The sequence below is a fragment of the Myripristis murdjan genome, chromosome 6 (genome assembly GCF_902150065.1).
Source record: "Myripristis murdjan chromosome 6, fMyrMur1.1, whole genome shotgun sequence".
Taxonomy (NCBI): domain Eukaryota; kingdom Metazoa; phylum Chordata; class Actinopteri; order Holocentriformes; family Holocentridae; genus Myripristis; species Myripristis murdjan.
Window position 1 is genome coordinate 22,457,335 of NC_043985.1, and position 26,953 is coordinate 22,484,287.

Genomic DNA, 26,953 nt, shown 5'->3' on the forward strand with positions numbered 1-26,953 from the left:
ACAAGAATGCACTCAGTAGAGTGCAGATCTCCGCCAGGGGTAGCTCCCTTTTTCTGGACTATAGGGTCTCTCTCTCACACACACACACACACACACACACACACGCAAGACCTGCAGAAATTAGGCAAATTGGTCCAATGACATATGAAACAGTGATGGCTGTTTTACTTACACAGCATCAGGCTATGTAACCTATTTTAACCCCACTCTAACACTTTTCATCGTGTTTTTCTCCCGTGTGTCTGCTCGGTGATCTGCTGACTTCCTTGGTGCAAGTGTGTAAACTTGCTCCCAAAAAACCACAGCATGTCCTGGATTTTTTTCACCCGTGATTGATGTGAACATGGCCACAATAAATAAAACGAGTGAGCTAGACAGTGAATGAAATGAGGGAGTGGCGTAAAAGAGTCAGATGTATGAAAACTGAGAGAGAGAGAGAGAGAAAGAGAGAAGAAGAGAGCAGCAGTGGTCAAGCGACCTTGAAAGTGAATGAAGTGAGAGCGGAAGCAGCAAAAACAAAAGATTTTGTAATGCTTCAACCACGAGAGGCTCATACAGGCATAACTATATACATAACATTTTAGGCTGACCGACCCAGTAGTTTCCGAGATTAGCTGTGGACAGACACACACACACACACACACACACACACACACAGGAACAAACACATGATCCCCTACAGTCTACACCTGGCGGAGATAAATATCAAGGCTTATCTCTCAAAATAAATGTTCTAAGTCTACTCCTAGTTAACCCTATAAAGCCTGAACTAAGAAAGAACTGGCAGAAAATTCCATTTTTTTTAATTGAACCCTTTATTTAGTCCTATAACAAAAACAAAAACAAAAAAAAAAAAAGATTTTTCAAAATATATGTTATTACATACGATTTTTCTGTTGTACAGTATTTTGGTCAAGTATTGATTAAACTGAAAATGGAATGTGTTATTTGATAACGTGTATCATATATGATACAAATGGCTTTACAGGGTTAAGGGAAATGATACAGTCAGTAGCTTCAGCTGTGGTTTCTGCATCATACCAAATGCTACAACTGCTGCTAAACTCTATTTACCTCCGAAGTCCAGACAGACATTCTCTACGAAAAGCAGAAAAAACATAAGAGTATTACATTTTGTATTTCTGAAGTTGTCAATAGTGTCTTGGAGTTTATAGAGGAGCTTGCTACAACCTACTGCTGAGAACTATTAGGAACAAAATCAATGGTCTTCGTTAAACTCCTGAGTGTGACATACAGTATCTTTCCCTGTGCAGCATACAACACTCCATGGATTGCCAGGCCACTAATCTGTCAAACTAAAAAGAAAGCTAACACACAGTTTTTGCTAATACACAGACACATGTAAGCAACGCACAGACACAGATACACATACTAATTAGTAAGCTTTGCTGATTTACCCAGTCTGATCTCATCATAAAGTTGCTCCTCTGTTGTGGCTGGTGATTAAGAGGGGTGTCAGAACATTAACAAGGAGATGAGATGAGTGATGGAGAAGTGTATATGCTTGTGTGTGTGTGTGTGTGTGTGTGTGTGTGTGTGTGTGTGTGCGCGCGTGTGTGTGTGTGTGTGTGAACGCACACCCACATGAAAAAGCTAAATATCAAACTGAATAATCAAAATGTTTGTAATCCGAGTTCCAGAGTTGGCTTGAGGACAGAAACACTGATCATTGTTTAGTTTACATACATGTGCATTCACAGAGGCAAATGCACACACACACACACACACACACACACACACACACACACACACACACACACACACACACACACACACACACACATACACAAGTGCAAAACAAGACTTGGGGCAAATGATGTTTTTTTATTATTATTATTTTTATTGTTATTATTATTATTATCTGTTAGGCACCTTAATCAGAGGGATTAGGCGGGAAAAGTTGAAGAATTCCTCCTATTTCCCTCTCCTCTACTTGTCTTACCTCCCTTGTCCTCCAGTGCAAATGAGCCCTATTACTATTAGCAACTCATCCATTTATGAATGCAGATTAGATGAAATGCATTATGTATCAAACCAAGGGTCATCCATCCCTAAAGGAAGTGGCTTCTCAAGCTTTGTCTCTGTGCACCGGGAGGGCTGGACATTCCCTGCTGCTTCACAGTACATAAAACACACGGGATAAAATCTGGTTACTAAAACAAGCCTTTTATCTGAAACCATAACTGCTGCTCAGGCTTTCAGTTGTTTCAAATATTCAATAACCAGTTGACGCCAGTGATGTATTTGTCAGCTTATATCCCGGGACTACAGCAGCATACTGAAACTGAATGCAACACAGTTACGGTCATGATGGTCAGTGTTGCATAACAGAGCCAGATGGTTTAGTTGGCTGGGGCATGATGCTGGCAGCCATACAACTGAAAGCTTGTTTCCTGCATGGGCAACATGAAAGAACAGTAAAACGGCGTGTGCTCACATTAGTAGTAAGGTTAGAGAACGGGGCTAAACCTACAGAAATCAAACGCTGAACCGGAAAATACTGACGGCTGACCTGTGTAGTAAATCCGAGCATACGTGCTGTTGAGTCATCACATTCGTCAGAGCGTTTCAGTCCAAATCATCACGTTTTCAGACGACGCTGGGACATCTGGTTTTTGTTCATCATAAACATGACCATGATCTATCTGTGTTAACCGTTTGAGTAATCCCAGTGCAAATGACAAGTGGTCTTATAAAAACACATTGGAAAGGAGAGGCGCACAGGAAGAGGTTCACTCATCAAGGTTGAGGCGATCAGAGAAGTGGAAATGGGGTTTGGGGTGAAGGGGAATGGGGCATTTTCAGGCAGGGTGGGAATACTTCAATATGCATCCAGCCAGAGGGAGAAAGGACCTTAGTAATGGGTGAAGAAGATTCATGTTTGTGCGCCATGTGCTTGTGAGTGAGAAGGAGGAGAGAGTGTATGTCTGTGTGTGTACATGTGAGTAAACTTCCAAATTGACCCACAACCTCTCCTTCCTATCCTTCTGTAGATCTGAAAGGAACATTTGGCCTTTCAGAGGACAAGAGGGAGCTGTTTCCATTAGGCTAATATGAGTTTGATCCATGGTGATGGCAGGATGTAGGGGTGCAGGGTCAGTGTGGAGCTGGGTGTCTGTGGACAGGTGATAAGAGGAGGGAGATAAGCTGTTGTACATTTTGAGGTGGAAGCACTCTCAGAGAGGAAGGACACGGTGTGTGTATGAATACCAACAACCAAAAGCACAGGTTACCTGTTTGAATTTGCATGCCCTCTCCTTGAAGTAATCACAGATATGTATGGAGATTGGACGGGCGCGCCCATAAGCCCAACCCCTTCGGCTTATGCCTATCCAACATTTTTACATATGCATGACTACATTGAGGAGGAGGAAGCTTGCACATTTATCTCCAAATGTATTCAAACAGGGTCGAGAGCTCATTCTGACAGGTTGAAACATTGAGGTGTATGGGAGAGAGACAGGGTGAGAAGAATATCATGGTGTTTACCTTCTACGTCATTACAGTCATAGTCTGGAGTGGAGCATGGATGGAAACAAGAGCACACACACACACAAACACATGAAAGCGAAGCCACCGTACCACTGTGTAAGCTAGAATACAGCACATATACAAAATGATGAGAGAAAGCAAATAAATGAATAACGCAGCAAAGCAAAGCATATTTCACCACGTCAAACTCAAAATGACACTGAAAGGACTTCCTGAGTTGTGAAGTGGCATAACTCTCCCGCTGTCTCTTCATTAGAATAAATTGTAGTAAAACCCTAGTGCGCTTTGAATCAAACAAGTATTTCAACATTGGAAAACCTCTTGTGTCCTACAACCAAACCAAATCTGAGACAGTCATGCAAGCCACATGTAGCAGTGGTCACAGAAATTCCTAAACATCACAAGAGAATAACTGCGGGGATGATACTGGACTGACTGACATGGTGTTGAACACTAGACACAACATGAGTAGATTGTACAGACTGAATGGCTCATTAAAGGTTACGATACACAATGGAGGCGACACGTTATTTGACAACAGGTCAAGTGAGGATCTAAAAGGTGTAGTAACATGTGTAATAATGAGACAACCTACCTTTGACCCTCTCTCCGCGGTTCAGCTGGATCTCTCCCTCCCCCTGTGGCGTGTAGGGCTTGACCACAATGAAGGTACGTCCCGGGACAGCACTGTAGAGTTTCCGTTTGGGCCCGCGGGGGCCTGTCAGGGCTGGAGGGGTGTGATGAGGGGGGCTTGGGTCTCGTTGCACTGAGCCGGGGCTGTAAACAAACACATAGGTTACCGTGGTGATGCCAGGGAGCTGGTAACTGAAGCCTGTAGTCACCGACATGGTCATCGATGGGACAGCAAACTGGTGAGACCCCCTGGTTGTGACGGTGACCAGGGAGGCTTTTGAAAAGCAAGTGCCAGTGTTGGCCGATCAACAGTCAACAGTCAGTGTTCCATGGGAGAGTCATGAGAGGAGAACACACTCCTCCCAACCCCTCTCTCCCCTCCTCCTCGTTTTCCCTCTCTTCCTTCCTTTACAGTACACACAATCTCCCTCTTGCTCCCTTGCCCCCTCTTTCCTCTATCCCACTCCACTCCCCCGCGTCCTAACTGAGGTAGAGGCAGAAATGTTTAACGGTTAGTGGTGAGAGGAACAGCACTGCTTCCTTTTTCTCTGTGTGTCTGTCAGATCCGTCTGGAAGCCCCCCTGAGTCAAACATATCCTGAGTTGGGGCTCCAGGTGAAGCCCCCTCCAGAGAGGGACACAGATCCCCCGTGTGTCCCCAGCGCCAGCTGCTCCAGGCTGGGCTACAGATCCTGCCACGTCCTCGGGTCCCGCTTCTCCTGCTGTGGAGGAGAGAGGCTGGGTCTGCTCCCCGACTCCGGCTCCTTCTCCTGGGAGTCCCGCCGCGTCTGCCTCTCCTCTCCCCTCCACCTCTCACACACACATGCTCCCTCACACACACTCACACACACTCTGGCGATGCTGCTACCGCTGCTGCTGTTGCTGCTGCTGCTGCTGCTGCGCTCCGTGGCTCCCCTCCCCTTTGACGGCTCGCTCGCACTCACACACCACAAGCCCTCTATGTGCATTCTACCCGTGCACACAAGCACATACACAGACAGCCCCCTCCGCTCCCACTAACATTGCACCTCCGCTACCATGGCATACGCCACCACCAGCATGTCGCTAACACACACCGCTGACACGCACATACACACACCAGTCCCACAGCACGATTGATCTCCTCCTGCCTGTCTGCCTGCGAGCGTGCATGGACCATGGCTCCCCGAGGCAGGCTGTGAGAGTATGTGTATGTGTGTGTGTGTGTGTGCGTGTGTGTGTGTGTGTGTGTGTGTGTGTGCGTGCAAGTGAGTGTGTGTTTGTGCGCAGGGGGGCAAAAAGCTCCAGCCCATTTGGTTTAATTGTTGCTCCTCCCTCCTTCCCTTTGCCTTGAATCACCTTCCTCTCTCTCTCTCTCCCTCTCTCTCTCTCTCTCTCTCTCTCTCCCTCCCTCTCTCTCTCTCTCTCTCTCTTTCCCAGTCTCTCTCTGCCACTCGCTCTCTTGCTTCCCTCTAACCCTCTTACTCCACTCAACATTTCTTCGCATTGCATCTTCTCTCTCTCTCTCTCTCTCTCTCTCCCTCCCTCCCTCTCTCTCTCTCTCTCTCTCTCTCTCTCTCTCTGAGCGCATGTGCGGAGTGAGTGGACGGAGCCAGAGTGCTTCTGAGTGAGTGGAAACTAGGCCGCTGTGCCAAGTTTGATTGTGCTCTTTTTCCCCTCTATTTTCTAATATTTTTCTAGCTTTATGCTGTTTTACACCTAAGGTATTTGTTTGGTTGTTCTTGGGGTTTTTTTGTGTGTTGTAGTGATTTGCTTGCTGTGATTTATCTGGGCGTCTGTTTCCACGCTGTGGAAACATGACTGGCTCAGGTATGGATTTTAAGTTACTCACGCGGCAACATGCTGTTAAAGTGCCTACGAGAGCCAGTGTTGAGAAATGCAGTTTAGCTGTTGGAGAATTAGTTGGCCATGAGAATATTGTCTCTGCATCACGCATGAATAGTGCGGTTGTATTGTTTCTTAAAACAGAGCGTATGGCCCATGATATGATTGAGAGTGGAGTGACTATTGATGGGGAATATTTCTCTGTTCTGCCACTTTCAACACCAGCCAAGAAGGTTATTCTGTCTAATGTCCCTCCGTTTATCCCAGATGATGTTCTCACTGATTGTCTTTCAAGACATGGCAAATTGGTCTCACAGATAAAGAAAATTTCCATCACAACTACTTCTCCGCTACTGAAACACGTTGTTTCTTTTAGGCGCTCCGTCTACATGATTCTGAATCAACCCGAAATTGACATGACTTTGAACGTGAAGCTTGACAACTTTAACTATGCTATTTATGTCACTACCAAATCAATGAAATGTTTTGCTTGTGGGAAAGTCGGGCATTTACTGAGAGCGTGTCCTGAGAGGCAGCCAGACCCTCCCACAACATCTGAGCCAGCTGCGGGAAACGCAACCCTCCCTGTCCCACCTGATGAAATTGATGATTTGGCTGCGGGCGGCACACAAATATCTTCTGTGCCTGAGCGAACACCTGATTTGGCTGCGAATAGCACACACAGTTCATCTACTGACCAAATGATCAAATCGGTTGCGATTAACACAAACAAACCTCTTGCCATTGATAAAATACATGGATCCACTGCGCAAAACGCAAACAACCCAACTGTTGCTGAAACAAACAAAAATGCGGAAGATAATGCAAATGCTACTGATGTTAATCAGTCAGAGGGAGAAAAAGACGCCCTGAGCACTGCTGAGGGTAGTGCTGCTCAGAAAGAAAACAATGTGATACTGTTAAATGAGAATGATGATAACCACCGCTCTCCCGAAGCTGGAGATGATGCGTCAGTTGATACAGACATGAATGACAGCTCGCAAGATATGCAAAGTAACAGTGACGTGGGACCTGATATTGACCGTATTTTTGGTGAAAGTGTTGATGATGGAAATACCTTGATGGATGTAGATGAATCTCTCTTTAAACAGCCAAACAAAGCCAACAAAACCAAAGTCAGCAAGAGAAAGGTGAACAAAGTCGACACCAGGGCAGCAAAAAAAAAGGCTGACACTAAGACAGCCAAAACGGCAGAAAACACCGATCAGGATAAAACTGATGCCGACAATGAAAGTGATTACTCCTCTGACTGTAGCGTATCTTACAGCTTGCGTCAGAGCGGCTATTCAAAACAAACATACTCTGTTGAAATTATTAAAACGTTTCTGGTTAACACCAAACATTCTCATCATGTCCGTATAGATGAATATTTCCCTGATGTTGAACAATTCATTGAGAAAACGAAGTTGTACAAAAAAGAAGGTCAATTTACTGAACAAGAGTGGTATCGTCTCAAAAAGTTCTTAACCAAATTAAACGCTGGTAATGTTGGAAAAGCTTAAACCCCTTGCTCTGTGATGACTTTGCTTATATTGTTTGCTCTTTTTTCCCTACTTCTTATGCCTGACATTCATGTTGCTTCTCTAAATGTGAATGGGGCAAGACAAAGCTTTAAAAGAGCTGAACTTTTTGTAACTATGAGACAGAAAAATATAGACATCCTTTTTCTACAAGAAACACACAGTGATGCTGTAAACTCTGCTGATTGGGTAAAGGAATTTAAAGGACAGGTTTTTTTAAGCCACAATACTACAAATAGTGGTGGTGTTGCCATACTTTTTTCACCTAGCTGTAATCCTGTGTCATGTCAAGTAGAGGAAATTGTTAACGGTAGACTCCTTAAAATTAAAGCACAATTTGAAGATAAATGGTATGTGCTTATTTGTGTTTATGCACCAACAGCAGCTATTGATCGAATGATTTTTTTGAATATATTGGGGAATGTTTTAAGGAATTGTGACATAAATGATTTTCTTCTTATTGGAGGTGATTTTAATTGTACTGACCATGATATGGATAGAAATCATATTGAACCTCACATGCCATCTAGGAGAAGGCTAATTGAGTTAACAACCACTTATGATCTCTGTGATGTTTGGCGAATTTTCCATAAAGATCAAAGGCAGTATACTTGGGCTCACTCCTATGATAACTCTCTGTCTTTAGCCAGACTTGACAGGTTTTATACTTCAAAACATCATGTGAATATTTGTAGGAGTTGTTCAATCATCCCAGTAGGTTTTTCAGATCACTTTATGGTTTTATGTACTTTTTCCTTATGTTCAGTGAAGCCTCAGAGTGCTTTCTGGCATTTTAATACTTCACTGCTAGAAGATAGTCATTTCAAGGAAATATTTTCCTTTTTTTGGCATAACTTTAGATTGGAAAAAGACTCTTTCTCATCCATACAACAATGGTGGGATGTTGGGAAAATAAAAATTAAGCAACTGTGTCAACAGTATACCTTCAATGTCACAAGAGACTTAACCATATCACAAAAAGAATTGGAAAAAGAAATTATGCATCTTCAAAATTTGGCTGACACCACAAATGATAAACAGTATTTTGAAAAAATCAAACTGAAACAAATTGCACTTAATGATCTACTGGAAAAAAAGGCACAGGGTGCTTTGGTCCGGTCTCGATTTAAAAATGTCTCAGAAATGGATGCTCCATCCAAATTTTTCTTTGGATTGGAACAAAAGAATGGGCAAAGAAGACACATTAATGCTTTGAAGTCGCAGTCAGGGGTTCTTCTCAGTGAACCCTCTGATATCAAAAAACTTGCTACAGATTTTTATAGAAATTTGTTTACAAGTGAATATAAAGAAAGAAGAGATTTGGAATGTGTGTTCTTCAATGATTTGCCAAAGATTTCAAAAGATTCGGCTGATGAGCTAGATAAAGCTCTGACTCTGGAGGAGTTGCACGCTGCTGTTATGGGGATGGAAAATGGGCGAACGCCTGGCATAGATGGCTTGCCAGCAGAGTTCTATAAGGCGTTTTGGTCAGTAATAGGGCAAGATTTACTGAAAATGTTGAATGCCAGTGTGGCTGGAGGAAAACTTCCTCAGAGTTGCCGCAGAGCTGTCTTGACCCTGGTGCCCAAGAAGGGCGACCTGACTGACTTAAAGCAATGGCGCCCCTTGTCCCTCTTGTGCATTGACAGCCGGATCTTTTCCAAAACTCTTGCTGCTAGATTGGCTAAAGTCATGGAGCAAATTATTCATATGGACCAAACATACTGTGTGCCAGGGAGATCTATTTTTGATAATATTTTTCTAGTTCGTGACACTTTGGAAGTTTGTAATAAATTGAAGAAAAAGTTAGGACTTCTCTTCTTAGATCAAGAGAAGGCTTTTGATCGAGTAGAACACCACTATTTATGGAAAGTTCTGGAAGAATTTGGCTTTAATTCTGGTTTTATTAAAATGATAAAGCTTATGTACAGCGACATTGAAAGTTTACTTAAGATTAATGGCGGCTTATGTGCTCCTTTCAAAGTCAATAGAGGTATACGGCAAGGCTGTTCCTTGTCAGGAATGTTGTATGCTTTATCAATTGAACCATTGTTAAATACATTGAGAGCTAAAATCTCTGGTGTTTCTTTAGCAACTAATAACATTGTATTAAAGCTGTCAGCATATGCTGATGATTTGGTGATCATGCTAGATGGCCAGAATGATATAGATGCTTTGAATAATATTACTAAGGAGTTTGGGCTATTATCCTCTGCTAAGATCAACTGGAATAAGAGTGAAGCTATCTTAGTGGGTGACTGGTTAGATACACCACCAAGACTACCAGATGGTCTTTACTGGAAAAGAGGGGGATTTAGATACCTTGGTGTCTTTCTAGGTGACAGTACTACAGTGCAGAAGAATTGGGATGGAGCTGTTGAAAAAATAAAAGGGCGTCTCAATAAGTGGAAGTGGTTAATGCCACAGCTATCTTATAGAGGGCGATGTTTAATCATAAATAATTTGGTTGCTTCTTTTTTGTGGCATAGATTAATTTGTTTGGATCCACCACCCAATTTGTTGTCCAAAATTCAAGCACTTTTAGTTGATTTCTTTTGGGATCATTTGCACTGGATTCAACAGAGTGTATTGTATCTTCCTAAAGATGAGGGTGGACAAGGAATTGTTCATTTGCCTAGCAGAGGGGCAGCCTTTCGTCTTCAGTTCATCCAACGTTTCCTTGCTGGACCTGAGAGCCTGACTTGGAGAGGAGTTGCTTGTGAAATCTTGCAAACTCTTGGAAATTTAGGACTGGATAAAACTCTGTTTTTACTGGATCCCACTAAGTTAAACACAAACGGACTGCCTGTTTTCTACAGAGGACTTTTTAAAGTGTGGAGCTTATTTAAAGTTCAAAGAATGCACAGGACTCCTTCTTTACATTGGCTTCTGAGTGAACCTATCATCCGTGGTGCAAGATTAGACATAGCCTATTGTGCTGCTGGTCTTAATGATCGATTTTGTCAAACAAAAATAATAACCTTGGGTCATGTTGTGAAAATATGTGGAACTGATTTGAAAAATGTGGAATTTATAACAAATCAAATTGGGATGAGATCTGTGAGAGTGATGAGGCAGATTCTAGATTATTTGAGATCTGCCTTAACATCAGAGGAACATACTTTATTGAAATATTATAAGAATGGGCTGAGGCCAGTTTGTAGTGATTTGTTTCCAAGTTTACGTTTGTTTCCTAAAATAGAAGAGGCTGAAGGAGCACTTTTACTGTCTTCTGATATTGTTATTGGTATGAATGAGACAAGTGGCAAAGCTATGTATAAAACCTGTGTCAAAGTATTGAACAAAAAGTGGTTGACTTCAAGAACCGATACTCCTTGGCGTAATGTTTTAAAGCTGGAAAATAATGTCAAACCTGAATGGAGAGCATTGTACAAGCCGCCATTAACTAAAAAAATGGGCGATTTACAGTGGAGAGTGCTTCATGGTATTGTTGCAACTAATTCTTTTATATCTATTTTGAACCCTGAGGTAACACAAGATTGTCCATTTTGTTTCCAGAGGGAAACAGTGTTTCATACTTTTTTGTTTTGTGTGAGGTTGAATGCCCTCTTTGATTTCTTAGATAAACTTTTTCAGGGTTTTAATGAATCTTTCTCAAGGAAAATGTTTATTCTTGGTTATAAGTATTGTAAGAAAATGAGGTCAAAGGCGCAGCTAATCAACTACATTTTGGGCAATGCTAAAATGTCTATCAATGTTACTAGGAAAAACAAAATAGAAAATGATTGTGATTATGATCCTGTAGTAGTTTTTGTAAGGCTGTTAAAATCAAGAATACAAATGGATTTTAACTTTTACAAGTCCCTAAACAATATTGATACTTTTGAAAATGTCTGGTGCTACAATGGAGCCCTGTGCTCAGTCCTCAATAATGGATTGGTCTTTGCAAGCTGTTTTGAGTAAGAGGTTAATCCTCTATCTCCTTTTTATTTATTTATTTATTTTCTATGTTTTGTTGTCTGTGTTTTTAAAGATGTAAGGTAGTACACATCTTTGCAATAAAGAGTGTTGAAAAATCTCTCTCTCTCTCCCTCTCTCTCTCTCCCTCCCTCCCTCTCTCTCTCTCTCCCTCTCTCTCTCTCTCTCTCTCTCTCTCTCTCTCTCTCTCTCTCTCTCTCTCTCTCTATTGCTCTACTGGTGAATTCTAATACAGAAGAGGCTCCGCCTAGTCTTCATTCATCACTACTTTTGCCACGCGTGAAACATCGTTGCTGCTTGCGTTTTTAAAGCTCTCTCTACGGCTCTCCTCTTCTCTGACAAAGACAGAAAGGCAGGCAGACACAAATGCATAAACGCATATAAACTGCCGAAAAAAATACATATCAAGGTGACCGTAAAGATGTAATTTTCAGCAATTTCTATCAATAGAGAAAGTGGTTTGATTGTGTCCTGAACAGGCACTCTCCCTGATGCTATTCTCTGCAACATTTCAGTGCAGGAATGGAAATCTCTAAGCCCCTCCCTCCCTGTCTATCTCCCTTTCAACCTCTCCTTCAGTCTCTCGCCAGCCCTTTCCTAGCATGATGTATCAATCACTTCATAGCCTTCATTCTTTCACTCACATCACTCCTAGCCCTCCCCTTACACCCCCCCTCTTCTCAATCTATCGGTCTACCCCTTCCCTCCTTTTCAACCTTGTTTGTCTCCTTCTCTCCCCAAAACTCTCTATTCCATTTCTTGCTCTCTCTCTATCTATCTCACCCACCCTCTCTTTCCCTATCCCCCTCTCCTTCGAAACAACGGCTTGCTGACGGCTTTCCAATTACCGCGGGGACCAAGGGGCCGGGATGGCTGCTGCATGTTAATGTTTGAGCCCAGGACTGAACATCAGCAGCACACAGAGCAGGGGGCGGGGGGGCGGGGGAGGTAGCGAGGAGGGCGAGATGGTGGGAGGGTATGGGGAGTGACATGGGGGGTGGGATTAGAGAAGGTAATGTGAGGGCATGAATGACATACAATGTAAAAATCATGACAAGATGACAAGGCAAATAGCAAAAATAAGTGCCTGTGAAAGATAGACCGTATTCAACACATAGAGGCAAGCACCGAAGGTCAATTGGAGTGATTGTCATAGCCCTAAAATCTCCCGAAATTTGGAAAAGGGGGGGAGGGTCAAATAAAATAACTATTTAACTATCACATACTTATTTGCTCAATTAAGTATGCTCACTTACAACGGTATTAAAATTTACTCTGTGTCTATGTCCGACAAAATTGAATGATGCTGTTATGTCCTGTCTATCAGAAACGAAGGCACAACAGTGGAACATTCACTTCCCAGCTCCCAAAGCCAACCTCAGACACCGCTGAGACTTCCACAGGAATATTTATGTACAAGTTAAATTGGCCTCTTCCACTCACACAGCACTAATGCTGCACACACGCTGCGATGATATGTGTACAGCCTGACCCCGAGCTCCCGAATGCCCTCTGCAGTCAGGCTGATGGAGGCGACGGCGGTGTCTGTGTGTGAGAGACAGAAGGAGGGGGTGGGGTTGGTTTCTGCTCCGCTCTCTCCTTTAATGACCTGTTTGTGTTTCAGGGGACGAGGCCTGATGGCAGCACAACTTGAAGTCCCGGTTTGACAGAAAAGCTAAATTGGCAACTGCACTTTAGCTTTTCAGATACAAATATGACGCAAGAAGATATGGATGATCATAAGTCTTGTTTGTTAACATGTGTATTGATGTTCCAATATGTTTTGCAATATTTATACTTTATTTATGTATTGTCATTTTTATCAATTATTTGGCATAATTTTGATGTATTGGCATATAATATATACTATTTGCAGCTTAAACCACTCTTCATGTAAAAATAACCCTGCAGGATTTCTGCGCTAAAGGCCATCTCTGTAAAATCAATTATCATAACAACCATTAGTGCTATGATGTATAGCCCCAATGAGCTGCTTTGGATAATATTTTGTATTTCACTATTGCATTATTTCCACCCCTGATGTATTTTAAAAGTCAACTGGAAGGCTTTTAACAGGGAGCATGAAACTGGAACAAATGGCAGCACTAAGCAGATCCTTGTGGATTCTCCTTGTTTTAGTGACTTTAGCTTTAATTGAAAAAAGTAGATTGATATAAAGCATGACTCAATGTTTTTCTTCTGTGCTAAAAAGAGTCATGAGACTAATTACTGCATGTGTTACGAGGCGAAAACACATGTTGTTTCATGGTTTATATTTATGAAGACGTTCTGTGATAGTTCATGTGACTGGTTGTAGAATAGAATCTATAGTGTTTTTTTTAGTATGGTGTTCATGGCTTAAATGCATGAGAAACAGAACAATTTATTGCAAGGTTTAGATCTCTTGTTCCATGAATTTAGCGATGACTACAGAGTTCATCGTCTTTAAATGCAAAGTTGTGGTGCACTGTTCACTGTGGCTCACTGTGCATCTCATTAAGAGTGGCCTGTAAGAGATACAGATGCAGGATCCATTACATGCACACACAAGCACACACACACACACACACACACACACACACACACACATTCACACTGTTCTGATGCAGTTTCTTGCAAAGGCTCTATCGTTTCCTAGGACACCAGCCCTGCCTCTGTAACGATGGCAACTGTCAATAAAAGGAAAGGAAAATATATCCAGCAAATGCACCGATAAGTCAATAGTCTAAGGTTGGGTCTTTATAGGAAAATGAATCACATTCCTTGGCAGCAGCGCTCAATTTGTCACAGATAATCTCCCTTAAAATGCATGTAGTATTGTACCACTAATGTCTTTCTCCATTCCATCTCTCTAACACACATTCATGCAGATTCACTGGATACAAATAAAACAAAAAACATAAGAAAACAAAACAAAACACAATGCAATACAGCCACGTCCTTGATAAGGTAGCATTAATTCAGCTTATGCAGTGGCCTTGATACTCATTTTTTTGTCTTGTACACAAGGAGATCAGCCACAGAGGGCACAAATCAGGAGCTGAATTCAGATTTTTGGCTGAACAACTACTCTAATAGATTAAATATAAAAACGTCTGTACATTTCAGCTCAATCAGTCTTCCTGCTTATCTAATACCATACTGGTAACAGGCTGATCAACCTCTATCTTATATTTTTCTGTCAATTTTACTGCAAATTGAAGCCAAACACACATGGATGAAGGCTTGTGAGCCAAAATGCGTCAGCAGTAGCGGCGGGGCGATGGATGGTTATGTGTAGAGCTGTCACACACAGTCACATCCATGTGTAACAAACAGTAGGCTGCATTTTACAGGGGGGAAAAATATCTAATTGTACAAATCTATGTAAACAGCAAAAAAGGCTGAATGTGGGGTGACAATGTTTCAACAGGGGACATGCTGCAGTTTTTCAGTTTGGGCCATTACACTAATTCAAACAAAGTGTGCATGCAATTATGATTCCTTTAGGCTTTCCCATTCCAAAAAAACAAACAAACCAAAATAATATAAATAGATATAAAAAAAACAAACAAACATAAAAATAACACAGGGTAAAAACAAATAAAAATGATGACCTTTTGTTTTTGTTTGTGAGTCCTGCTGTTTGAAAAGCCTCAACAGACAATAATATTTCTCTTTTTTTAAACAATGAAGAACAAATTATATAGACGAGGTTTAGTTATTGCGAGTGCAAAATCGAGCAGGGGATCTTTTTTGTCCGCTTTTAAATATCACACTTTACTACTCGCCTTTCACCTGGTTATCACTGTTTCAGAGAATGGATCAAACCTGAGATGCTTCCAGATAAGTGGGTGTTATCAAGAGTCTCACAGCCAGGTCGACATGGCTGCTATTAGCTGCTTGATTAGAATCAATGAGTCCACTAAAGACAGGTTAACATTTGAAGGGCTCCATAATGAGTCTTGCTGTCTCGGTTTAGGTGTCAGAATCCGTGAACTTCCTATAGGACTGTGAGGATGCAATCGCAACCGCCATTAAGTGCCATTTCCACAGATGCTATCAAGCTATAAGCAGCTTCACTGTAGCATTTTCTCACATGACTGCCCAGCCTTCTCAGGTAAATGGCTTTTCCTCAAATAGCCCTACTCTCTAAGGTGAGACACAATCATAATCAGCATCACACTTTTGCATCCTCATGATCATCAGTCTCTCCTTGCTTTGCTTCACTCGGACGATCATGCGCTCTCTCATTCGTTCCTGCCCAGGCTGGGAGTGTTTATGGCCATCGAGGAGGGAAGTGTGTAGACGCTGCTCATCAGGCAGAACATATTAGAGTTGTGTACCGAGAACTATTTGCGTAGACAACGTATGCCTCGCAAAGACTCAACCATTATGGGACATTAGCACAGAAGGTCAATTGGAGTGATCATCATAGCTCTAAAAATCTCCCCCAATTTGCGAAAGGGGAGGAAGGTCTAATAAAACAACTATTTAACTATAATTTACTTTAGCATTTGCTTAATTTGCTCCTCTTACAATGATATTAAACGTTTACTCGGTGTCTGTGTGTTATTTTTTCATAATGTATCACATCATTTGACACTTGAATTGTTTGATATTTCAAAATGATGCCATGCATGATACTATTATTCATTTTGGGGAAAAAAAAAATGTTGAATGATGATGTTATGCCCCGTCTGGCGGAAACCAAAGCACAACATGAAAAAGCAGAACCCTCACTTCTCAGCTCCCAAAGCCGACCACAGACACCAATGAGACTACCACAGGAATACTTATTACTTACAAGAATGACATCAAAAAGGGAAAAGGAAAAAAAATAGAACAATCAAAATTAAGAGGCAACTGCATCAGGCTGAACCACAGCCAAAACAATAATAATAATTTTAAAAAAAAGAAGAAAAAAAATAACTTACCAGAAAGAAAGAAAAATACTTGTAAAGAGACAGAACCAATACAAGGTTCTTACTTCTATTACTAAACCAAATCCAGGAGCAAAATAAGAGATTAAAATAAATGGCAGCTTACCCTTACATTGTTCATCTAAATTCCTACTATTACAGTATGTCAGAAAAGGTCTTCAGAGAGCTACTATAATAATTCAATAGTAACCATTATGCTTTCATGCAGGCTGTTATCAGAGCGGGAAACACATTTGTCAAACGGTAGATATTTCAGTTTGGAATGAAACTCTCCATATTGACAATGTCTGTCTTATTTATCTTTATGTTATCATGAGGTGTTTCGGAAATACAGGGCCAGGGATATGAAGTGTGTTTGTGTATTTGTGTGTCTGTGTCTGCGTGTGTGTGTATGTGTGTGCGGATGGTCTGGACGGTCTCCTACTCAAGTAGTATTGCATGTAGCTGTTAGCTTAGTAGATATATAGTGTGGGATACAGTCAGGGTTTAGGTGTTGCAAATTCTGTAAAAGTAAAAAAAAAAAAAAAGTGGTAAAAAAAAAAAAAAATCAATCTTTTGGTCCAAGGTGTTTTAAAAAGGCAAGAAACGCTGCTACCCAGTGTGATGATGCTCTGACGGCTCCAGTGCATCAAACAAGAGTGGCTGGTTTTGTCCTACTTGCTATTGTTACTAAAAGGAAACCACCACAAAACGTCTCCGAATGACACTCTCCGAACGAAGAGGCACGCTCCAGCCGTAAGACCCTGCTGGAAGGCAGGACCCTGCTGGGCCCGACGTCTGTCCAAACTAATGGGGCTCGTTTAGGGTTACGACTTGAGGCTAGACATAGAATAAAGATTATGTTACAGTAATAGTTAAGAATCAACATGGCGACGGGTGTAAAGATTTGGAGTTTAAGTGCTGAATGTAACCAATGGAAGATCCTCCTAAGCACAGACATACAAAGATGTGTGTGTGTGTGTGTGTGTGTGGGTATATGTATGTGTGTCCAGGCCAGTGTGGACAGCATCAGCGTTCTAAACAAAGAGAGAGGATTAAAAGACAAACGAATCACTGCTGGCCAATCAGCGTCGCCCTCTGATGATACGGATTATAACGTGTAACGATCAATACCGCTCTGCCGTGTCTCTCTTTGATGTGAATTCTCCACAGGTGAACCAGGAGAAGCTCGCAACTCTCAGGCCCCTCCTCGCTCCGCCTGTCCTCCTCTCTTCCCTGTCTACCTCAGGCCTTTGGCTGTGGTAAGACACCATGGATAATCTACACTGTAACAGCCGTTAGTGTGACTAATGCAGAGAGAGAGGGAGGGAGAGGAGGTGAAAAAAGGAGGAGGAGAACAGCAAGAAGTGAACAAAGAAAGGAGGAGAAAGGTGAGAGAAACAGGACATCTTTCTGCTTGTTTTTTTAAACATTATACATCACAGGGAACATCAAAACAAACTGCGTGGAATATGAATAAACATGGGTTTCATGTGAGTTGTTGGGCTTTTCTGAGGGAGCATCAGTGAGTCGATTAATATTTACTACCACAATATTCCAGTGGTACAAAGCAAGGTCATAGTCGGCACAGTGTGCACATTAAGGGTCATTTTCTCAGAGTGAAATTCATACTTTTGGTTTGTTTTCTATTTGGTTGGATTTGGTTTCACACCGCAAATTGAAGCAGAAAATAGAAAATACTTGCTAAGGGGTGTGTGGGGCAGTGCTGGGAATGCAGACAGAGGTCTTTTATGCATTGCTCAGAAACATAGCAATGGAAAATGTAAACAAATCTTTTGCAAATGTGCAAAGTCATAAAAGTCAACTGAGCATGAACAACACAAAATCGAAAACCAAAACCGGTGTCACAGTTACGTTTGGTGATCCTGCCACAACACATTTGAAATATGATGCTCAAATGTTTGTTAAGGCTTTGTGTCATTTGTGTCATTAATTGATGCACTCTTTCCAAAGAAGATGTATTGCAATCAGATATAAATATGACTGGCAAGGGCAAGGCAGTGTGTTCCTATCATAACCTGTAATAGTTACATGTAGCGTGATTGGTTCACTTCCAGCAAATGGGTCACACTGTGAGTCTCACAGCAGTTGGACTGTACTAGCGTTTGCTTGGACGCAGCCAAGAAGCCGCCTCAAGCATGCGGCCTCAGACCAGTTGTTTTGGTCCACGCCCGAGTGTGAATGCTGTGTTGAGAAAAGTCGACTGAAGTCTACCTCATGTCGTGTTTTTAAACTGCTGAACTGTTCGCCCCTGTGTTCTTATAATGATGAATCCCACTGTCCTTGCAAATTAAAAGGGTGTGCCAGCTGATCCTACTTAGCACAGGTAAATGCCCCTGCTGCAGGGAGTGAACACCAAATGAGCTGTCATTTTTAGTAGCATCAGTAGTGGATATAAGGGAACAGAAACAAAAGATGCATGGGGTGCAGCTACGCTATATCTGGTGAAGGTCGCGCAACTGATGAAAATATGAGGCCGAAAAAATGTGACTGGCTTGCATGGTTCCCAATGAACATAACTGATGTGAACTGAAGTGTTAGTGTAATGTTTCATTAAAGACCTTTTGAAGACCATAATACTTTGTAAAATAATGAAAATAATTTAAAAAATATATTAAATTGTTATGAATATTGTTGTAATTATAGTTGTATAACATTATACAACTGTATAACTGAATAAAATGCAACAACCCCTTATTTTGCGCAAACATGACAGTACTCAAATCTGCGTAAGTTTGCTCTTCAATGTGCTTAGGTTCTGTTCATACCTAAGAGCAAATCCAAGTTAAGAATTATTGGTGAAAGTCAGAATCTGTGAAAACTGTGTAAGTGGGTTTTAAGAAGAATTTTATTCTTAAGAACAGTTGGTGAATGAGTTGCAATGTTTTGGTAAAATCTCATGTATAAACCTTCAGACAGACATCATTCAAAATTAAAGTAGCACAGACACACAACCCAATTAAAGGAGCTAAGCATATTAGAAAAAAAAAAACAAGTAACTGAGACATTTTCAAAAAAGTCATGTAAAATCATGTAAATCCGGAGTTTGATGTGCTCCTATTAATTCAGATCATGTAAATGAACTATTGCCTTGAACAGAGTATAGCCACTAATCAAAGTATTTGTGTGCGTGTTAATGTATTCAATGTCAAGACACTGTCCATTAATATTTATATCAAGACAAGTACCCCGGCCCATCTTTTACACCACATGGACCTTTGTTTAATACAATGTCAGTGGCGGCTTTTTCTCATCTCAGCATTGTTGCCAGATCACAGTGTCAACTGTATCAACTGTATCTGTTGTTGGAGCCCCACTTTCATGCTTTAATCCGCCACGGTGCACTGTGCTTGTTAAACTGTACCCCTTTCACACCGAGGGCTCAAGCAGGGTTGAACAGCCGTCGATTTTGTGTTTGAAAGGGGGTCAAACGGGGTCGATTTCAATGTGAATGGCAAACCACCCGGGTTGCTGACAACCGGGGTGGGACAAATTATCTCACTGGTTGCAAATGGGGGCACACAGTCGTGCACAGAGCAGAAACAGTGGAAATTTCTGGAGCACGACAGGGAGTTACATAGTGCCCTCATCTCCCAGCTGACAGAAATAAATCGACAGGACCAAGAGCATGACAGCTTTGTCCTCTGCACCTCGCCATCACGTGTCACACCAGGTACCGGAGCGACGAGGAGCTTCCGAGCTACCAGCTGCCATCAAGGGAAGAGACGAGCTATTTTGGGCCAAGAAGGGGTGGCGCACCGTGCAAACCTAACACCATGTTTGCACATTTTCCATTCGTTTTCTATTTTTAACTTTTTCTTGTTTTTCCAAATAAACTTGCAAAACGATACATCTGTCGCCTGTTCCATCTGTTATAGGGTGTCAAACCATTTCATATAAAAATGTCTTTACATTATCATGTAATTAGCAAATTCCACTGAATATGACATGCAAACCCTCTGCCCATTTCCAGTATGTGAGCTATGATCGTTGTCGGGTCGTGACCCTTGTTGTATCTGAACTGTCATGACCAGGGATTAACCCGTGTTGACTGACTCAGTTTGAACTGACAAAGGAAGGGTTACACACAGGTCATTGGTGTGAAAGCGGCATTAGTCTTTCTTGGTCTCATCCTAATATGCCACCCTGACTGACTCATACCCCCCCTTGAGGCCTCCATCCAAACTTTCTGCTGAACCCTGGCCAAGCTATTGGATTCCTGACAGCACTGCCTACTTCCACGGAGGAGGAAGTGATGGCGTGTTCCAGAGGAACTTGCTGGAGTCTGCCGTTAGGCGGGCTGTTGACCGGCCAAGCTAATTTCACACTCCCCTGGTACCCACAATGCCCCTAGAGTTATCATGGGCATAAACAGAAGGTCAGAGAGAGAAAGAGAGAGAGAGACAGTGACACTCAGAGAGAGACAGCAAGAGAGAGAATACAAGTCTGTGCTGTGTCATTCAAGGACAGCATCGGTCTCCCTCGGGTGTAAGTTCATGCCATGGAGACCAGCTGCTCGTTGCGGGCTATTTATACATTCACCTCACTTTAATACAGGATGTAAAGGTAATGGACACTGAAGAGCAAGGTCTCAGCTCCCAGAGTACAGAAGGCCATGTAGGCCAGGACACAGTGGACAGACCAAACTGCCATGCCTCCTTCCCTTTCTGCTCTACCCTTTTCTCTTCCTTCAGGCTCCTTCTAATCAACCCGGTATACAAAGAGAACAGTGACGGAGCTAAAGATGCATATCTCTGTCTGGGGGTAATAATGCTGACAGGGTGCCAGATATAGTAGTGAGGGGATGAGTTAATTTTTTAATCGTATGGGGCACATTATTTTATAGAAAGATTTTTTAAAAAAAAGGGGTAAGGTATGGGAACGCTTTGCTCAGTCACAGAGAGAAAAAAGTGAATTTCTTGGTTGCAGGACTGAAACTCACTCCCCTTGTGGTAAAACCTGATTTATTTACTACAATTCAAAATCAGGCTGAGAAACATCAAGGCACTACTGATCCTGCAGGAGTTGTTTTATTTCTGCAATGTATGTGCATGCTACATGATATAATAAAAAGGTGATTGCTTTCTGGCTGTAAAAAAAAAAAAAAAAAAAAAAAAACATAGCTGCTGTGTGTATTTGTTTGTGCGTGCCAGAATGTGTGTGTGTGTGTGTGTGTGTGTGTATGTGTATGTGTATGAATGAGAGGTTGAGAGACAGACTGAGAGAGAGTCTTTGATGGATGGAGTGAAATGACAGGAGAGTATTAGAGGCAGAGGGGAGCTGTGTCTGTAATGCAATTCCCCTGTCAAACATCAGACTGTTTTGCCTCATACACACACACACACACACACACACACACACACACACACACACATACACAGACATACTGTGTGTGGCACCTGGGAACCACAATACGTGTGTGTAGGTAATCTTGCTCTGACATATGATCATAATAAAAGGCTTAACAAACCAAGTGTCGGTAAACCACTTCAATCTATTGCTCCATGATGTGATTAGACCCTTGTTTACTGTGCACTATATCTAATGGCGTACGAGGGAGGACATTTGTTCCAACAAGACACCCGCGTAACTACAACTGCGGGTTTATGTATCAATCGAATGACAAGCTGTTTTGAAGTGAGTGGCCTGTCCAATGAAATTACTCACAGCACTAATTTCAGGATGTATCCTGTGTCTCTCAACCTCTATTTCTTGTATGTGCACGCACACACACACACACACACACACACATACTGAGCTTGGCTGTGTTCAATTGGTCCCCATGGTGATCATTATTAGCTCCTTTCCATCTGTCTCTCTCTGAACCGTGCGGGCTCCCACGCACAGACGTGTGCACATAGCATTACATGCGTGCAACCATAAGCGCACGCACACACTCACACTCGCACAGACACACGCAGCGTTTTGGAGTGTGCCGTGTGCCCTCTGTCCTCGCAGCAGAAGCAGGGCTGTATTTCAGCCTGGCTTGTTACGTAAACAGGGCTGTTGTCCCTGCCAGACACACACCATGCCGCTGCTCGCTGCCCGCAGACCCTGACAGGAGCGCCGACCACACTAGGGGTGTTCCAAAGACAGTTTTGCTCACAGCTCATACTGATCAGTGTTTACTTAAGAAAATCTGCCACAACCAATCCAATACTGATTTGTCATGATATATTTTATGATCCATTTCCCAGTTTATAATTTAAGTAGGTTTTCCTTTTCTCTGCAGGCTGTAAGTACTGTACAGTTTAGGCAGGAAATGGTTTCATATGTACCTGGGATTGACTTATGAATAAATAAACAAGATGCTATACTGATAAATTGTATGTCATGTTTATTACCAGTAACAGACGGCGGCAGATGGAATGAGATGCAGCATATTGCCTGGTGACTAACCAAATGACTCAAACAGCTCACATGAAGCTTTCTGCTTCTTGAAATTTGGTTTTAATATTGAAGTACTTATGTAATCAGCAGGTCAATCACTGACTGCTTATTTAAATTGAGCAGCTGCTCATATTTGTAAGTATTCAAGCAGCTGAAGAGCCGCACACATGAACACACTCACTGTTCCTCTGCACCAAATTTGTGATTTCTCCACTAGTGTGGAGACGGGTTGTTGGGAGCAGGAAGAAATATTTCATAAACTTCATAGCAATTTCCTAACTAGTAAACAAAACAAAATAAAACAAAACTAATTTTAACGTAAGATCAAAGCTAACAGACCTGAGTCTTCCACGAGGGCCATGTCCGTGGGGGTAGCCATGGCTTTGGGACCTTCTGGGGACCGGCTTGTCTTCCTCGTGCATGTGATGTAGGGATGGGGAGCGGGAATGGGATGACCTGGAGCTGCCTGTACTCTGGAGACTGCTATCTGGGACATCCCCATGACGGCTCTGACACAGGAATGAAGAGGAGATTAGAGAGGGCCATACACAGGTACACATAACACAACCGCCTATATGTAAGCCACTAACCAAAATTACAAAGGAATTACATTCTGTTCATCTCCCAAAAATACAATTTTAACAAATATATTTTCCCCACTTACCCCTTGTGTGGTCTATCTAGATAGTTTCTCTGAACATCAGCAAACTGTATCTTACCACCCCCAAGTTTGAATTTGGTGTGGATAGATATAGTTTGCCAATGTTCTTTGATAGGAAATAGTTCCCAACAAAGCTCTTTTCCCCTAAGGGTCATTGTTTTTGGAAAGAGTTTTGCCACATGTACATTTTTGTCGGTTTGACCTCCAAAAAATGCTCCAGCTGCAATTCAAGAGAGATCGTAGCGGACAGGAAACCTCATTCAATCACTCAGAAACTATCTGGATGGACAGGCTGCACGAAGGGTGAGTGGGAAAATATCTTTTTTTGTGTTTTGATTGAATCATTGCTTTATTTGTTACTTTCTCAAGTTTCTTTCACTCACATGTACACGTAAAAACACATACTGTGCACAAACAAACACACACTCAAACAAGGACATGTAACCTCCACCTCACCTCTCCAAGGCTGCTGTGCTGCTGCCCCAGAGCTGGCAGGCTGCGCAGCGAGGGGACAGGCGAATGGCCCTGGCGTCCGCGAATCTCTCGAGGGCCCTGAATGTGGCCATGATCGTGGTCCCCATTCAGGTTGTTGTCGCTAGCGGAGCGGAGCAAGGAGCGTGGCGAGGGCAGGGGGCCGGGCATCACACGCCGACGGTTGGTGTAGGAGGGCGTCTCCCTGAAAGGCACTGGAGGAAGGTGGACAAAGGAGACACAGACAGAGTGAGAGCACATCCTTATAAAGATTCATCACATGATACAGAAGCCACTCTCACGAAAATGCTCTGATGATCATTATATTGATTTAATTATTATACTACCAGACTTAAAACTTGTATGTTCTCCATTGCCTTTGATTAATAATTGTGTTCTATTACATATTCAGGTTTACTTTTATGCTCCTGTTTCTATAATATTTTTATCCTATCATTTTCTTTTTCTTTCTTATTGTTTTTTTTTTTTTTTGTCATTGTAGATGTGTTTTGTATCTGTTTTGATATATGTATATACCTGTGTGGGTATATATATATATATACTTGTACATGGGCATATAAGTGATATGAAAAGCACTTTGAGCTACAATTATGTGTGAAAAGTGCTATCTAAGTGTGATGCCTTCCCTATATACAGCTTTGCAACTCAAATATCTTTAATAGTAAAAAAAAAAAAAAAAAAAAAAAGTTGCACTAAGTTAACTTGTGATCTCTCTCAATATGAAATGCATTTATGTAAACTATATGCAAAGTTTTCCGCAGTGATTCAACGACTGTAACGAAACCCATCTGATGTGGTGGCTGCACAAGCATAGAGCTATTCTTGACAAAAATCATAGCATAGAATTGGCGTGTCATCACAGTGAAGAGCCATTTACAGAAATGACAAAAGCAGTGAAATTGATTTGGCACATTAGTCACTTTTGCTGCTTGGCAGAACTTTGAATGTGGTGTTACAAGACACATATTCGCCGCAGCTGTGATTCACTGACAAAATGTTCTCATAATGAAAACATCACTGAGCAGCAGAGGCAAATTGGGTAAACAACGTCTGGTTTACAGTAGTTCTCCTTCAGTATGCATTATCAGCATATTAGCTGGGTAAATCAAACGCATGCAATGCAATGCAGCTGTAGTATAACGAAACAGTGGAAGCTGACTTTCATTTAAAACAAATGGATAGATAAAGATCAATACATTCAACACAGTAAGTGTGATCTAGACTTTAGCCTAAATATCATTACAAGGACAAAAAAATGAATATCAGTATTTCACACTTAAGAACATGATATTACATCCTTTACACACTAGATGGCAGAGTTTTCCTGTAAGTTTATGTTAAAGACAATCAGCCCATCCCAGCAGCAATCCAAAAACCACTCCCCATCCCTTATATTTATACCCCCCTCCTTCTTTAAATTCATCATTGTGTCAATTTCCATGAACATCTCCTCCATCCATTCCTCAGTCTCTCTCCACTCACATTTAAACCCATAAAACAGCGACACAGCCTGGTGATAAACTATCACGACTGTCAACTTACCAACATCTGATGGTTTGTGGAGCTTTATGATTTCAGCGAGATCAAAATTTCCTGCTATAATTGCCACCTGGGTTTAGGGAAATACACAGAGAAGAGGGCAGGAAAGGGGGGGTTACAATGAGAGAAGAGCAGGAAATGAGATGACAGCAAAATGTTACGCCATGGAAGCAAGAGAGGCTGAAGAAAAACAAAAACAAAACAAACCAAAAAACCCCACTAATATACTAATAACCATAAATGATGTCTGTCTACCTCCCACCCTCTCTGCCTCTCTCTCTTTCTCTCTCTCTCTCTCTCTCTCTCTCTCCCTCTCCCCCCAACACACACTCACTCTCCCCCTTAATTAATATTTCACGCGTTTATTACTTTGTTGTAGCAGATGTGTAAAATCTGTACGTATGGCAGCATTCTGGGCAATGTGTGGAGCCAGCCTGCCCTGTGTACAAACAAATTAACTTTGATCTGCCCAGAAAATCTGTGTCAATGTCAATTTCACACAGACTTCATCAAGCAGCAAGGCTGGAATTCAGACATGGGCCAGACTGGCAAGCCAGCGGGGGTGGCAGCCATTACACTACTTTACTGTTGAAGTGGAATCAACATATTGAATGTGGCAACACTAGGAGACGCGAGCCAAGTTACTCAACTGTAGCTCAGTACTATATCAAAGATGTACAGCATGGAAACACTCGTGATAACAGGTAGCGGGCTCTTTAGTCAAGAAGCATGGAGGATGTCATCCATACCTGAAAGGCAGTCTGGCTGTTGTAGTTCTTTATCTCTTTATTGGCCCCTCGAAACAGGAGAACTCGTGCACAGCTATCCTGCATGACAAAGGAGAGGTAAAATGCAGATTAATGTATTTGGCGAGGGCTTTAAAATGTCATGGTATTTGATTTTAGCATACATAATGGCATACGCAGACACACACAGTCATGCACACAAGCACGCATGTGCACACATGCAAATACACGCGCACATACTCTCACACCCACACACACAGTGATGTATTAGGCTCCTCGGGGTGCTATTTCCAAGCTTCTAATTGGTCTCTATAGAGCTAAATCTTTTAATTACAAGTGAACTCAAAGTAAGAAAAAAATCCAAAGATAGAGCTCCTGCAAAGAGAATCTATGCAAAACCCCAACTCTGCATTCATGTAAGTGTGCATATGTGCTTATGTGTGTGTGTGTGTGTGTGTGTGTGTGTCTGTGTGTGTGTGAGTAGTTTGACTGTGGTTATTCTAAAGGGCATTGAATATCAGGTTAGGGATATCCTGTGACCCCGCAGAGCCTCTAATTCACAGTGGTCTGCCCTTTACAGTGAATCACCAGCTTACTGTTACAAGCTCAGCTCTTTTCATACTGTCATTGTCTTCCACCATCACTTTCAGGGCTACTACACTACTGTATACCATTACATGGAAACAGGTTGGCATAAAAAACCTGAGTTGAAACAGAATCGGCTGAACACAGAGCGCGGAGCACCAAAGGCCGA

The 26,953-nt window shown here is 42.0% G+C and overlaps 1 protein-coding gene across 1 annotated transcript in view; it reads right to left on the bottom strand.

Moving 5' to 3' along the window:
* Positions 1–26,953, bottom strand: part of shank3a (SH3 and multiple ankyrin repeat domains 3a) — a 227,419-nt gene that overhangs the window by 60,380 nt on the left and 140,086 nt on the right. Inside the window, exons 11-15 of the mRNA XM_030053211.1 lie at positions 26,203–26,280; positions 25,457–25,523; positions 23,879–24,108; positions 23,101–23,270; positions 4,109–4,290 (exon numbers count right to left, since the gene is read on the bottom strand). Of these exons, the coding sequence (XP_029909071.1) occupies positions 4,109–4,290; positions 23,101–23,270; positions 23,879–24,108; positions 25,457–25,523; positions 26,203–26,280 (727 nt within the window). The remainder of the gene's footprint in view (positions 1–4,108; positions 4,291–23,100; positions 23,271–23,878; positions 24,109–25,456; positions 25,524–26,202; positions 26,281–26,953) is intronic.